The 16917-nt window shown below is 38.7% G+C and overlaps 1 protein-coding gene across 6 annotated transcripts in view; it reads right to left on the reverse strand.

The window, feature by feature from the left end:
- Positions 1–16917, reverse strand: part of LGR5 (leucine rich repeat containing G protein-coupled receptor 5) — a 95464-nt gene that overhangs the window by 51537 nt on the left and 27010 nt on the right. For all 6 annotated transcript variants that reach the window (XM_042467520.1, XM_042467518.1, XM_042467515.1 and 3 more), the window contains exon 2: positions 2083–2154. In XM_042467520.1, the coding sequence (XP_042323454.1) occupies positions 2083–2154 (72 nt within the window). The remainder of the gene's footprint in view (positions 1–2082; positions 2155–16917) is intronic.

The raw sequence follows: 16917 nt of genomic DNA on the forward strand, positions 1-16917 counted from the left end.
CAAGTAAATACCCTCCTGCTACCCTTGTTCTCTGGATTATGGGCAGGGCCTCCAGTATACAGCTACTAATGCATGCACATTCTGAACACTGGGAAGGTTACCCAAGGAATAGAAAACAAGATACTGCTATCCCCAATTGTTCCTTGATATCTATTTCTATATGCTCTATGACATTTAGATATGATTTGTGATAAATTACATTCTTCTAGTATCCCTGGCTTTTGTTAAATTTCTAGTGTTTAAAAGTTAGAATTTTTGCTCTGAAAATTGTGAACAGCTTCTTTTACATTTGTGTTATGTGCGTTGTTAATTTACTGCCAAATTACTGGACAGTCCTGGAAATGTTTTGCTTACTGATATAATCCAAAAGGTAAACACTGAAAAGCACACAAGAATTCCACATCATATTCTTTTAAAAATAGCACAAGGTTTAGTTTTGTCAGTTTGTCCATGTACCCAAGGCAAAAATAATTTTTGAGGCAGCTCTCTCACTTGATCTGCAGAACAGTTGTTCTCTAAAACAAAGCCCCAACTAATTCTTTTGAAAAAGGAAGGGGAAAGACCACTTTTGTCCTAAAACAAATTGATCTGTGTGCTATTCTGCTAAAGGGCACCTGCCATAAAATTGTTGATTAATAGCAATGGACTAAAAACCTTCTGAGGCTTTGCCTATTCTTCTTTTGTTTGAAATGACCAGTTTTTCAGTCTTAAAAAGGAAACTAGATATGTCTTACTGAACAATGCTGTAACTAGCTCCTGCAACATTGCTGGCTTTCTCCTTCAAAGCTGCAGAAGCAATCAAGAGGCTACTAGTCCTGTAGTTAATGCCATTCACTCAATTATAGGCTGTTCTAGGAGACTAGTTGGCGACTCTTTGTACAGTACTACAATGTATTGCCATTTGAAATACTGGGGTTGCAGCAAATTGTCAGGAGTCTCATTGGGATTTTCTCAAATGACCGGGGATTATACATTTCAGTGTCAAGTAGTGAAAGTTTAGATCCTTTTCTAGATAGGAAGTTAGAATAAGGTTGACACTTGGGAGACCATCCCTGTACCAAGCAATCAAATCTAACATTTTAAACCAAATTCCAGACTGAAGACCATCAAAAGGGTTGAGTTGGGGGTTTGAGATATAATCCCTCTTGTCCGAATCTTTGTATGAAGCACCTCCTATTGCATTGTGTTCCTCCCAAGTAAAGGAAATTTTAATTTGGGTGTTTTAAACTAATTGCAGCATCCATGATAAGTAATAGCTACCTACTAGAAGTAATGGGTTGTTGGCTTAGAAAGCAGGGTGAGATGAGATTAGGAATGGGAGCCAAATTTTGTTTAGTGGATTGTTCCAGCATACCTATAGTACCCTATGTCTTGATTAGGTATTGTTACAAAGAATGGGGATTTGAAAGTATTTTCTATTTTCTAGTATTTATTCCAGTCACTTTGTTATATGTACTTCTCATGGGCAATGAGTGCCTTCCTCTTCTAGCTGGCCATCATCTCTTTTTAATCAATGTTCAATTTGTGACTCTGTGTTTGATTAACTAGTTTTTATAGCATACTTTTAAAACAGAAAACACCAAACAGAGCAAGCTAAGCTATACAGGATTCTGTGTTTCATAGTCAGCCTTGAGGGATGCTAAAAGCTAAAGAGTAAGGAAACAGTCATTAAAAGTGATTACAAGACGACTTAGTGCTAGGAAACATGAATGCAAGTGTCCTTGACTCAGGCAGACTGAGGCAGCAGGTTTTGGTTTTGATTATAATTTTATTTGCTATTTTAATAAACACAAGCCAGCATTGAAAATTTTAATATCCTGCTGCTTAACTATTTCCAAATAGCAACCCAGCTCTTTAAACAATCTTTTTCAAAAAATTAATTTGTATGGCTTTGTCTCTCCTTAGAAAAGTCCATTTCCAGAATCAGCGTTTGGGCTCCCCCCTCAACTAAATGTTTCCGTATGTGCCAAAGCTCACAGCTTTTCTCTGCTGTGTTAACTAGTTTCCAGTATAAGTGCAAGAGACAAACCCAGGAATTGCCTAGTTCCCAACTATGCCCATCATGAATAGAAGGATACATACAGCTCTTCCAGGAAGCGAAGATTGTGCATAAGGTTTGAGGGCAGCTTGGAGATGTTGTTCATACTGAGGTCACTGTACAAAAAAAGAAAAGAAAAAAATACAGGACTCTTAATATGGCATAACTCCATTGTTCAGTTATTTTAAAGTGGCATAGGAAGAGGAGAAAGAGGAAGCAGTTACTCTACTAAGAGTGATGAACTAATTAGAGGTCCTCAGGCCATTCACTCCATATCTTCCTGTGGATTTTCACTTGGACTAAATAATTTTAGATCTAGTATTTTGCCTGAAATGTCACGTAGCAGTCCCTTACCCCAGCAACTTCCAAATATTTTTCACCTTTTTTCTTATTTAACCATCTTTTTTTCTGCCTACATCAATATGCCAATAACAGTAAAATAAATAATGTGGCATAATCAGATTAATTTTTGTTTTTTAAAGATAGACTGTCCCATATGATAGGCAAGATGACATGCATTTTACTCTGACTATCTATAGAATTTAAAATATAGCTTGAGAATTTTTCTCCTTTATTATTGCTTTAAAACTTCAAGTATTTTGCTTCACAGAAATCAATCAAATATCCTCAAAGTTTTCCCTTTATTGTGCTCTCTTAGCATGTTAGATCCTCAGGTTACATTAAATAAGTGAAATGAACCACAAAATAGGGTGCAATGTGATCCTACTATGTTAACACACTTCTTGGTGGAATTCCACATTAGTTCCTGGCACAAGAAATCAAAAGCTTTTTCTAACTCAAATCAGCCTCTGTTTTACACACTACTCCATGTAATCAGATTTTTTTATATAAAAAATACCATACTTTTACCATGCTATGACAGCTTCACTGCTTACTCAAACTCATTGAGGGGCCCTATTAAAATACACAGAAACCATACAGCACTCTTGGGCATTTGCTGAGAGCTCAAGCCCTCAGCAGTTCACCACCTTTTGCCCCACATTACTTTGCTGAAATGGACAGCAGAAGCAAACAACAATAAACAAGTCAGGCTTGCTTGGAAGCACTACTGCAGCAGCCCTTACATTTAATTCCCCCACAGTGTCTCAGGAATCCCTTTACAGCATGCTCCAGAGTGACTCAGGACACCAGGTGCACTACAGTGGGCAGTAAAATGTCAGGTGGTAAGGATGGCTTCTTTCCTTTCCTTTTTTGGAAGTACTTGCACCTGTTTCCACAAGCTACAAGAGGGTGGGGTAAGGCAGCTGGAGCCATTGGTAGCCCAGCCTATGTTACTAACAGTGGGGAAGAGAACAGGTTTTGATAGCCCTAGAAGCTTATTACCACTCTTGCCACTAGTGTGTATTTCTGTGTGGCATAACACTTGCTGTGGGGTGGTGGTGAGAGGGGTTTCATTATGATGCAGTGCTAATAATGCTGTGTTGTAAAACCAGATAACCAAAAGGGAGGAGGTATAGAATGGACTAGTCTGTAAAAGGGAATGGTTGGTTGGTTGTCTAACAGGAGTGTTCTCCATTGAAAAAAAATGTATCACTGATATCTGAAAGCAGCGTAAATTGTAATGTAATCAAAAACCAGTGTTGAAAATCTCTACATGCTGTTCTAATAGTCACTGTTTTGGGGTGTGCATGTGACAGTTTTCTAGATATAGTACTAACAATGTGGACTATAATACTGTGAACTTCCTTTTAAGATAGTGAAATCAGCCTGTACCTTAAATTGGACTGTCTATAGATTCAACAGAAGCCATTTAATTGTGTGGGAATGGGTCTCTATTGCTGCATGTGGAAGGAGAAGGAAAGAAAGGCCAGAATCAGAAGCTGGTTAGCAAGAATGAGGGGATGCTTCTCTGGGTGAACATCAGAGAGGAACTGTCCTCTCTAGTCCTCATGGCAAGAATAAAAACATTTGTAGCCCAGAGTTTGCGATCAAACAGACTAAAGCTTTTTGTTGTTGTTGTTTTGTTCAAACACTGGAGAAGAGGAAGACACAGCTCAAAATAAGGAAGGAACTATGCTGAAGGCTAGTGAGTCAGCAGGTAAAGAACCTGAAGACCACCTGAGGAAGAAAGCAACTTTAAGCCTGAAGAATCAATTGTGCAATGCAGTGTATCTGTAGAATTTGGAGGCACCCCCACTATCAAAGAGCTACAATGTTTATTGGAGGAAAATACTGTGAGGCATTCCTTTATTTCCTTTTTCTTTCTATGGCAAAAAAAGCTCTCTCATTTTTCTTTTGACTCAAGTTGGGAGTACCCTAAGCCTTGTGCAGGGAGTGAAGGGCACCTGGTCTTCAAGCCATCATGAGCCAAGGAGCACATGCCTGCCACATGCTGTAGAAGCCACACAGCAGGCTTTGGGTAATGGCCCATAGTGGTAGAGGCTTATTTTACAGTGCTTAATTGCTCCAGATTTAGTATTGTGGTATCGTGGGTTGGAAAAAAGATACTGCTACTGCTGCCTCTGGATTCCATGAGGGTTCCCCACCTGCATCTTATAGTGATTTGTTCATATTTTAAATGATTTTATTTTTGCAAACAATCTAATGCTCTCATTTTTGTTAACTGCCTTTGAGTTGGCCCCGACTCATGGCAACCCTGTGGATGATACTTCTCCAAGACCCTCTGTCCTCCACTGCTCTGCTTAGGTCCTGTAAATTAAGCCTGTGATTGAGTCTATCCATCTGACATATGGTCTTACTCTCTTTCTTCTAACTTCTCTAACATTCCTTCTCTTTCTACTATCTTCTGATTTCCCCAGCTTTTTCTAGTGAGTCATGCCTTTTCATGATATGGCCAAAGTATGACAGCCTCAGTTTCATCATCTTGGCTTGTAGAGAAAGTTCAGATTTGATGCCATTCGCTCAATTATAGGCTGTTCTAGGAGACTAGTTGGCGACTCTTTGTACAGCACTACAATGTATTGCCATTTGAAATACTGGGGTTGCAGCAAATTGTCAGGATTCTCATTGGGATTTTCTCAAATGACAAGGGCCCATTTGTTTGCCTCTTTGGCTGTCCATAGTAGCCTCAGCACTCTTCTCCAGCACCACATCTCAATTGAGTTGATTTTCTTGACTGTCCAGAAATCAAACTTGTATATGTTGATGAGGAAAACAATGACTTGGATGATTCTAACTTTAGTGCTCAGTTGTGTCTTTTTACTCTTTAGAATTTTGTCTAGTTCTTTCATAGCTGCCATTCCTATTCCTAGTCTTCTTATTTCTTGACTGCACTTTTGCACTTTTTGTTTTGATCAATGTTTGATCCAAGGTATGGGATTTCTTTAACTATTTCCTCATTATCTAGGTAGACAATGCAGATCAAGAATGGTCATTATTTTTGTTTTGTTTATGTTCAGCAGTAAGCTTGCCTTTGTACATTATTCTTTAACCTTCCTTAGTAACAGTTCCAAGTCTACGATGCTCCCAGTATTTGTATCCTTTTTTAGCTAGATGTTGTTGTATTTTTTGTTTCTTTTTATCTGTAAACCACCTTGAGTCCCTAAGGCAAGGCATAAATAAAATTATTATGGTCTGGATTTATTTAATGAAGGGACAATGCCTGTAGTTTCCCTCCTGTTGAGGGTCTACTTCAGAGATCTTGGGATGAAGGCACCAAGGAAGCTTGCTTCATTCCCTGGTGGCTTATGCCCATGTGGAATCTCATGGTTTCCCATCAGATGGAAGAAGGATTGACCAGTGTGGACTGACTTCCCTCAGCTGCAGGCAGGCTTTAACAACTATAACCAATAAAGTTGTGGCCATTTCAGCTCTAGTAATATGTATGGTTTTTTGTTTTTGTTTTTTTAAAATGTCCTTTCCTCCTTTCTCTCTCTTTACTGCTGGCCCAACCACTGATTTTGAAAGCAGGTGATCTAGATTTAATTATTGTGTACACTTTATATTGTTATCATGCTGGTTTACATCAAAAGCTCATATTGCTTTTAGCGTGTTTTTTTAAAGCACACATATATGTTTTTTTAAAAACTAGTTTACAGCTAATTCCTTGGCAACATGCAGTTATGCAGGGCGCAGTTTGAAATAAATGGCAGCTTTATTAATACTTCTTAACAGTAGCCATTTTCAGCTAGAAATCTGCAGCCCAGGAGTCACTTCAAAAGCTAATTTACTGAACAACACCAGTTTAGTTATTAAGGTTCCTCTTTTCTTCTAATATTTAACCATACTGTTCTTTCTTTTCAGTAGATGGCCATTATCCCTTTATTTTGGCAAAGGAACAAAAGACTTTCTTTTTCTAAGGAGCAAAACTACAACAAATGAAATCCATTCTGTCAAATTAATTATCTATTAAGCAACAATAAGATAAAGCATCTTGGATCATGATGTATTTTTTAAAATATGCCAGTAATTGTTTTTAATAAATAACTCATAACTCAAGCTACACGCACTGTACAGGAATAACTTGAGATTATGATGTGTGTGTGTTGTGAGCTTGACTTAAGGTAACCCCATCATAGGGTTTTCTTGGGAAGATTTGTTTAGAGGAGGTTTGCTATTGCCTTCCCTTGAGCATGTGACTTGCTCAAGTAACCCAGTGGGATTCATGGTTGAGCAGAGAATTGAACACTGGTCTCCAGAGTTGTAGTTAAACACTGAAACAACTATGCCACACTGATAGAAAGACCCAAATAAACATAGTTATATAAATTTATTCTCCCACAAATACACACTCAAGCTCAGGAAATCAATATCAGTTTGCAAACTTTATGTAAAAATAAGACCAAGCCGCAATAAACATTTCCAGGGTCAAAATCACACAATAGAACACCTGGCATGAACTGACCCCTCTTCATCAGATGTGCCTGGTGGTGCAGTGGTTAAATGCCTGTATTGCAGCCACTCACTCAAAACCACAAGGTTGCGAGTTCAAGACCAGCAAAAGGGCTCAAGCTTGATTCAGGCTTGCATCCTTCTGAGGTTGCTAAAATGAGTACCCAGATTGTTGGGGGCAAATTAGCTTACAGTTGTAAACTGCTTAGACACTGCTTAGGCGTTATGAAGCAGTATATAAATGAAGCTTGTTTGTTTGTTTGTTTTGCTGATGGTTTGAGAGGGCGATGGGCATTTTCTACTTTCAACTGCAGAACTGAGTATCCTTACACATTCCCAGCCACAAATGGTTTGGAAGGTGCCTTCTGTGAGGGGTAAGTTGTTGTGTTGTGCAATGACATTTTAAGTAACTCCTGCACAACATCTCCAAAATGACATAAACTGGCATAACACCAAGTTATGCCAGCCTATGTCATCCACAGGTTTCTGGCCATGGACTTACATGATATTATCAGTGGCACAGGAAGCAACAAGGACATGAACCCTCTGAGTGGGACATATTGCCATCAGTATACCACTGGTACATAGTTGCTAGTGGCCCAACTACATTTCTGTCTACACAGAGGTAACTCTGGTATCAGACAAATGTCCTGGTATTTTAAGGGCCTTGAGGCTAATGGAGTGCAGCAATACTCACTCCATTTCAAACAGGAGTGGGTTCAGCAAAAAAGAATTGTTTTATTTGATTAATTTAATTTAACTTATATGCTACCTTTCTCTTAACATGGAACCCAAGACAGTTCACAACTCAGATTAAAGAAAAGTACAGTTAACACCTGCTAACATATTCTAAATAAAATAAAATAAAATAAAAAGCTATCCCATAAAAACACAATAGGAATACAAGTATAACACATTCACCCCATTAAAACACATTTCTGCACGCTCTATTGTCAAATGGCTGCTTAAATAAAAAGGTATTTTCATGCTTGCAAAGGGAGAGCAGAAAGGGTGGCCAGAAAGGGCAGCCAGCTCCTGTGGAAATGAATTCCACAGTTTGGAGCAGTGATCAACAAGGGTTTTTCAGATAGGCATGTGGCAATGGTACAGCTGAGAAAAGCCCCTTCCTTGAAGATCATAAGACATGGGCAAGGTAATATTGTGATATATGGGCAGGCATCCTGTTAATGAATTATGATGGCATTAAACCAGACTGATGCCATCACATCTCACTTTTTTGGTTGTTGCAGAGGTCAGAATTCTGTTCCAGCTGCACAATGACTAACCCCCCCCCCCCAAATCACCTTGTAAGCAGTACATATCTTCACATATGGCTATTTCTTGTTGGAAGCAAATGAGAAGAAATGTCTTCAGCTATAGCTGAATTCACCGAAAAAGTGTCATCTATAAAGACCTCCTGAGAATGCCCAGATGCCTGCTGCAGCAAAACTAGATACAGGAACATAGTTGGACACTTCTCAACTCATCCTACCACTTCTCCAACAACATGGAAATGGCCATGTGGCAGGGGCAGGGGGAATACACTTCTTTTATCTTCATTTTTAAAGCCCTCATATATTATATAATGTATTTTTGCTGGCCTGTGAGTGTAATAAAGCATTCAGCAATCAATCATGGCCATAGTTGTTCAGATAATCTGGACCTGTACAGAATTATCTCCTCCCTTCAAAGTAAAATGTTTGTTTCTTTTTTTCTGAACCATTCTGAATTCTACCCAATAGTAATCCATGCTACATTGTCTGTAACACAACAGGACCCTAGTGACTTCCTGTGTCATTAACTTTCAATTTTCTATGCCCTTTGATCTTCCTTCAGGTGATTTAAATGTTAGATAGTGAGGGTTTTTATACACATATGCCCTGGTTTTGGGGGGCAGAGAGAAAGGTTCTTGAATTTTACATATGAAGATTTAACCATATGTAAGCATGCTGTCATCAAGCCTAAATACCTTAAAGGCACCAGATCCTATCTGATCTTGGAAGCCAAGCAGGGGCAGCCTTGGTTAGTACTTTGATGAGAGCCCACCAACCAGTACCATGTCTGAATATTTCTTGCCTAAGAAAACTCTGAGAGCCGGTGAAGTGTAGTGCAGTGGACCAGAGTCTCCAGATTCCCTGCTCGGGGACTGGGTGACCTTGGCCAAGTCACATGCTCTCAGCCTCAGGGGAAGCAAAGGCAAACCCTCTCTGAACAAATCTTGGCAAGAAAACCCGATGATAGTTTCGTCTTACGTCAGAAATGACTTGGAAGCACACAACAACAAGAAAACCCCATGGGGTTGCCGTAAATTGACAGGTGGCTTGAAGGTACATTCTTAAACAGGTATGCCTTTTCCCCATGAATGTAATTAGGCCAAAGACAATTTTTAAAAGTGTGTTTAGAATAACCTAGAATTTGACCCTTGGCCTCACTTTTTAGCTTCTCTCTGGCACCCTCTGTGTTCTGTCCAAGGTCCTGATGCTTTCTGCACTGACTTAGATGTCTTACTAGCATTATATGCTTAACACTGCAATCTTTCTTACTTCTAAACCAATAATGAAAACAGGCCCACTGATCTTATTAACCATATCATCATATCACACACCTGCTTAAAAATATATTAACACACCTGGGGGAAATAGTATGTTAAAATATTTTAATATGCTGTCTTGCAGCAAGATTTTCCAAAATGGCTAACAAAAAAAATTAATACAATGAAAATAAATCCAGAATTACTCATTTGGATGCTGGACTAGGATTTTGGGTAAGCATGGTTCAAATCCCAATAGCTGTGGAAACCCACTGGGTGACCTTGGGCATATCAGACTTTTTTGGCTTCTGAAGAAAGCAATGGCACCCCCCCCCCCCAGTACAAATCTTGCCAAGAAAAGTCTGTGATGCATTCACCTTAATCCTGTTCAGAGAAGCCTTCCCAGGCATTGCATAATTGTCGCTTACTATTTGATGTTCTTTTGGTGCCTGTTTATCAAACCATTTCCTGTATTGCTATGTACTGTATATGCATTATCCTACTTGAGAGTATGGATTTTCCCTGGAAAATGATTAACCATCCATTATGAAGCCAAGCCCTCCCTCCAGTCCATCTGCCTTGGTCCAGGCCTCAGAGGTAGAGAGGAACTGCCAGACCTCTTACCCTTTCCCGTCACCACTCCCTTCTCCTTCTGTGTCATGTCTTTTTAGATTGTAAGCCCGAGGGCAGGGATCCGTCTAACTAAAAAGATTGCATGTACAGCGCTGTGTAAATTTACAGCGCTTCATAAATAAAGGTTAATAATAATAATAATAATAATAATAATAATAATAATAAGATCATCATAAGACAGGAAGGACTTGAACTCACACTACTACAACATGAAAATAAAACATTAAAAAAAACCCCGAGATGTCAAAACCAGTATAATCAGCATTTTAAAAACCCATGAAAAGATTAAAAATATGTATTAAAAGCTGAGGCAAGTAAAACTGTCTTCAAAAGCAACTAGCAAAAAAGTGCCAGTTGGTGTGCCTGTGGAGAAGTATTTCATCATTGAAAAAGCCATGCCCAAGATTCTGCTTTGACAGATGTAACTACAGCATTGGAGGGGCTCTATCACTGTATCTACTTCTGGTGATGCCACCTGTCCCCCCCGATGCATCTGAGGAAGTAGGTTTTAATCTACAAAAACTTATGCTACCAACTTTTATCTTTTAGTTAGGAGCAAAACAGACAGGCAGTAAGAGCCAGATTGAGGGCAGCATCTGACCATGGTGTATAGATGCCACACACTCTGATGCCGTCCCCATGCTGCTGGGAAGCCACATGGCTGACCGCAAATGTGGCACTTCACAGTGTTTTGGTGGTGCGGCATTTACATGCACTGTGTCACTGAAACACTGAAAAGCCACTGCCACCACCATGGCAAGGGTGCCCTTTCTCTGCCCCCAAAAGAAGTGGCATTGTGCCACAGCCCCGATCCAGTGCTCTAAGTGGCGGTGTGAAGCTGCCCCTTTAGGGCCATCTGTTTTGGCCCTATGTCTCAAAGGTGCTGAAAGATCTGTTTGTACAGTATAATTAAGGTTCAAAACGCACTGCAGAAATAATCCAGTTTCAGATTGCTTTAACTGCCCTGGCTCAATGCTAGGGGATTTTGGCAACTGTAGTTTTAGCCTTCTCTGTCAGAGGGCTCTGGTACCACAATAAACTACAGTTCCCAGGATTCCCTATCACTAAGCCAAGAAAGTTAAAGCGGTCTTGAACTAGATTATTTTTGCAGTGTGTTTTGGACCTGAGGTAGGCAGCCATGATAGGATGATTACTCTCTTCAAAAAATAATGTTATCATTTATTTAGTCCAGATTCTAGCAGAGGGAGTAGGCAAGAACAAATACCCAGATCTGAAGGAGAAGGTGAAGTGGAAGGATCAGAATATGTGATGAATCAATCAGTGCTATTCAATCAGACAACTACTTGACATTTTATTTTTTGTAAGATATTTCTGAAACCTTTATCTCCTCTGCTCCTGGATATATTAGAAAAAATGATGTAAAATTGCTCCCTACGCTTTAGTATGTGCTGTGGCATTCACTTGGAACCTAGCAGCTTCCAAGTCAACAATGAAGTAATAATTTATGTGGCAAGCAATAAATTATCAGGGCAACTTAACAAAAGCATATTCAACTGTCATTGTCTCATTGTATTTGGTTAATGAGTTGTAAGACAGGAAAATGAACCATTACCTCATACAGTTGTAAGGAAGGATGACTAATTATCATCTCTAAAGTTTCTAATTTTATTCTTAAGTAGTAATTATATTGTTTATTTTGCCAACTTAAAGGTTAAGCTCTCAAAGAGCAGTGCTTGATCAGAGCTGGAAAGGCATAGTGGCCAGCAGTTTGTGGTACCATTGATTGTGAGAATATTATAAGACAGGTCAAGGTTGCTCTATGTTTACCAATCAGGCATTCAGTTTCCTCATTTTCTTCACACACAGGTCACTCACACCTGTATCATGAATAAGACTTGTTCAAGCACAGTCTCGTAGTCTGTAGTCCTTCAGAAGGCTGTGCTGCCAGTGAACAACAGGAGTTGAGGGAGGGCTTTTTGGCACAGTAAAAAGAGGGAGGTTTAGTGAAGACTTAGGATACACAAATCACACTCACTCAGACTCTTTCTTCCATGAATATTTTCTGAATTTGTAACCCTTACAGCAGTGGGACTATTTCACACTGTGGTGATATATTTTATGAAGGTACGAGAGAACATTGCCAAAGCACAGACCCAGGTTTTTCTGAATTTTAAGTATTTAAGTATTTCTACTATCAGTTCAAAACATCTGAGATAAAGCAAAGGGAAGCCTAGAAAGGGTTTTCTGAAGATAGCATCTGAGTATATCTATTTTTATTGATCTATTAGTTGTCTTGAAGTGTTGTGTACTGGTTTGAACATGGGACTATGAATCTGGAGACCAAATTTTTAATCCCTGATCAGCCATGGAAATTCACTGGGTAACCTTGGTTAAGTTCTTCCCTCTCTACTCGGCAAACACTATCTGAACAAATCTTGCCAAGAATACACCATGATATGGTCACATAAGTTGGAAACAACTTGAAATCACACAACAACAATAACAGGCTTAAGTATCAAAACTATGAAGGTGGCAAACAATTGAAAATAGAATAAAATCATACAGAAATAATGTTTTTAAAATTGGAAAACCCTGAGTAAAAACCACTAAAATACAGAAAACTGTAAAACAATATTAAACACAGCTACAGAAAACAGGCAAATTTTTGACTAGTGACAAAAAGACCATCAGGGTGGGTCCAGGTGAAAATATTCCACACTTAGTCACATTATTGAAAAGACCTATTCACTTAATAAGGGAACTTCAAGAAGAGCTTTTGAAAGCATTTCCGAAACTTCAGTTCATGCAAAAGATGAAAAAGGAAGGGAAAGGACAGGTTTGGGCATATTCATGAAGAGCAAAAAACCTCTGTAAGTAGCTAGGAACCATGTACAACAGTTTATAAGTAACAACCAACACTTTGAATAGTGCCTGATTTTGGGCTACTAGTAACAATACTGTATCAGTCAATTGTTCCAAGTCTAGCTGATCTTTTAGGGGAATTGCAGCCCAATACAAAATAGGCTGAACCCCACCTTCCTAGTCAGATGAACATTTACTGACCACAGACACATACCTTCTGCTCTCTTACAGGACCCGGTGAAAGGGGAAAAATTGGTTATCATTAGCTTAATGAAACATCACTCCAGATCTCTAGATGATCTCATTCAGCTGCTTCATCTATTTGTTAAGAAGCATGGGAGACAAGATAGAACCCTGTAATAAAAGCTTCAGTATAAAAGTTACAAGGCCAAGCAGTAGTTTCCCAGCAGCACCTTGTGGAATTAGCTTTGACAGTAGGAATGGATCCATTCAGGCACAATAACCTTGATATGGTGTATGGGACATCCTAAACAGAAGAGAGGACTTTATCACATGGGGAAAAAACAAGGGTTTGAAAGGCATTTTCCCAGGATATTTGCATGATTGCAGGTAAGTTTTCCCCACATATCATGATTAAAGAGGACTTAACCGAGGAAGAAACAGGAATGCTCCAGCAACAAATCATTCACGGGATTTCCCTATGAATGGTTTGTTGCTGGAACATTCCTGGTTCTTTCTGGGATATGTTCTCTTTAATTGTGATGTTGTGGGAAATGTCCCAGGAAAATGCCTTTTTAAACCCCCGATTTCTCCCATGTGATAAAGTCCTTAGGCAATGCTACTGAAAGCCACAAAGATATCCTGGAGAATTTGCAGAACCTTACTATTGCTGGACTTTTCCCCCCTGTGTAGACCACTCATCAAGTCAATTGATGCTCTTTCAGCATTAAGCCAGAACTAAAGCCAAATTGGAATGAACTGCATTAATCAGTCTTCAGGGTACAGAGAATGAAAATTTATCACTAAATGGCTGCCTTGTATAGATGCCTTCCTGTGTGCATATCACCAAAGTAGAAAGTCTATCATCATGAGTTGTAGTATTTAGCAACATGAGGGGGATGGGTGGGTGTTACATACTTCTCAAGTCCATTGTTCTCAGTTCTCTGATGTGGATGAATGGACAAATCCTTTCTTCACTCTGCTATGGTAGTGACAACTCTGCACTATGAACAGTTATTTAGTCATTCAGTCAGTCATTTTATACTTACATCTATGTGAGATATGTAAAACTACAAGTGAGTAACTGGTTGAGGGTCTGTGAAGGATCATCATGGCTTAATGACAATTTAAACCTTAGGCTTCCCAGTTGTCATGTCATATTGGTTGCCCATGGGAAGCCTTCCAGCAGAACCTGAGTTCAATTTTCATCTACTCTATTTGTTACACTATATTGGTTCTTGAAAGTTTAACTAACAATGGCACAATGACAAGACGTTGTCCATCAAAAACCAATCCATATAGAATAATGTGCTTTTATGTTCCAGAACTGTTCTCCCCCACCCTTCTGTTGAGCTACAAACCATTTACCATTGTTACATGAGTTCATCTGCTGGTTCCTCATCTTCAGGTGCTAGTCTCCTTTCCTTCTATTACTTGGACTGTAACATTTATTACTTTATCTCAGCATTTACTAGTTTATATGCATTTCAAGGGATCCAGTGTGATGTATTGGTTTAGTGCTGGACTAGAATTCTGGGAGATCAGAGTTCAAATCCCTGTTCGACCCTGGACATCTACTGAGTGATCTTGGGTAACATGCATTCCTCAAAAGAAGGCAATGGCAAACTCCCTCTGAACAAATCTTGCCAAGAAAACTCCATGATATGTTTATCTTAAAGTCACCATAAGTCAGAAACTACTGAAAGGCATGCAGCAACAACATACATACATATCAAAAATACCCGGTCAAATATATTTGCACTTCTCTTGTTTTAACATAATTTTTAAAAACCAATGTATTAATTGTTGCGTTCTCCCACAGTGTTTTAAAATTCTCTTACTAATTTTTTTTTATTTTTTTCAGAAATGTATCTGCAATACAAAGGATATACACCACAGGCATATCACTGGGGCTTGGCTAATTTTTCTTTTTAAAGAAAAGATGAAAGAAAAGTGATTGTCTAAAACTTTACATTGATCAGGATAAAGGATGTGATCGATGTTTCAGATTCAACAAATTATTATACTGCCACTGCCACTCCCAGCTCCCACATTAAAAAACTATTAGCAGAAAGGCTTTTGAACGGCTGACTGTGATTTCAGAAGCTTTTCTGGAAACAATTCTATTCAGTTCTCATGGCTGCACAATAGCAGATTTCCACAATCAGTTATATACAAATGCTGCTAAAAGGGGCTCTTTTCCAAGGCCACGTGTTTCAGGGTTCCAAATACTGAAGGAAGCCAGTGAAGTGGGGGGAGAGCTACCACTGAGAATCAGCTCTTTCTATAGAGGGAGGGTCCCCCCTTTAAATCTTTTTCAATAGGTTATTGATGGCTCTGAATCTTAAATGGCATTTGTCAACCATCAGTAAATCTTTAAAACTTTTCCTCAACTCTGGGTTTCAGTTTTTCCCATTAATCTGTATGTAAGGCCACTGAGGGCTTTTTCAGAGTTTAGATAATGCCTAGATTAAAAGATCTATTCAGAAAGAAAAGCTTTAGCATTCACCTTGTGTACATAGCCATTTCACCAGTGGTATTCATGGGCTGTTATTTCAACTCTGCGTTTGTCTTGCAAACAAGACATTTGTCACAAAGGCTTGGGAGAGACATTCTTTAGTGAATTATTGAAATCTATTCATAAGGGCTTGTTATTTTTTATCATGTATGATCAGTTTGAATTCAGGACTCTTAAACTGACAATTGCACAATTATTTTCTTTTTCTTTTAAAAAAAAGAAAGGTACACTCCTAATTCAGCAGCGATGTTGATAAAAAAAGACTACTGGGATGTTTTGCTCTTTCATTTCTTTTATCGTTTCCAAGTGAGATCAAAATCTTAGACATGGCAATTGATGTAATTAACAGAATTATGCAAAAAGTGTTGTACTGTAGTTACTTTTGCATGAAAGAGGCAAAAATCAAGTTTTATTTGTATGATGAACGAGCACAATTTCATCTCCTGCAATCCTCCATGGAGCTTCTCCAATTGATGTTACGTCACGTCCCTTCTGATTTCATTTTGGGATGAATATCAGCCTTATCAGGGATTTTGTTTCTTTGGTGGGGGCAAGTTTCTAAACAGTAAACTGCTGTATTTTCAGGTGCAGTTTTTTGGATTTCAGGTGTTGTTTTTTAATTATTAAAACACCTTGGAGTGGGGTCAGGGGATCTGGCAGTGTCTTGGGGAAAGTCAGCTGCTGCAAAAAAGGAGTTCAAGGGATGTATGCAACTGGACTACTGTTTTGCCATAAAAGTTCAAAGTCCATTGACACAAGTCTGTCTAAGAATTTCAAGGTGCAACATTCTAAACAGTTTGAGACCAGAATAACTAAAGAACCATATTCTGTAATATGACCCTGTTCATTATGTTCATCATTTGATTTGCAGTAGTTCACAAACATTGGTCAGTCCCTGGCTAGTGACTGGGAACAGAGCTTTTGTGGTTGTGGTGTTCCGGCATGCCTGTCCCAGAGAAGCCCAGTTGGCAACATTGTTGTTCACATAATATAACTTTCTTTTTGATAACCAGAAAAATAAATCCCTGTCCTCCGGCATGGTATGTGAACTGGATGATTAGTTTTAACTCTGCTGGATATTTTTATGCTGCTCTTTTTACTTGTTATTTCTATATTGGTTTTAAAAAGCATTTATTCACCCTGATGCTTTTACTGAAGATACTGCAAATAAACAAATTCAATTATGCAATTATAAGTCTGCAGGGAATTCACCCCTTCTAATACAGAGACATCCTATGGCAGGTTTCTTTTATACTTCAGAACCTGGGACATTATTTACTGTTGTAACCCGCCTGGATTCCTTGTGATTGGGCGGGCTATAAATATATTATTATTATTATTATTATTATTATTATTATTATTATTATTATTATTATTATTATT

Source organism: Sceloporus undulatus, chromosome 5 (assembly GCF_019175285.1).
Source record: "Sceloporus undulatus isolate JIND9_A2432 ecotype Alabama chromosome 5, SceUnd_v1.1, whole genome shotgun sequence".
NCBI classification, from domain to species: domain Eukaryota; kingdom Metazoa; phylum Chordata; class Lepidosauria; order Squamata; family Phrynosomatidae; genus Sceloporus; species Sceloporus undulatus.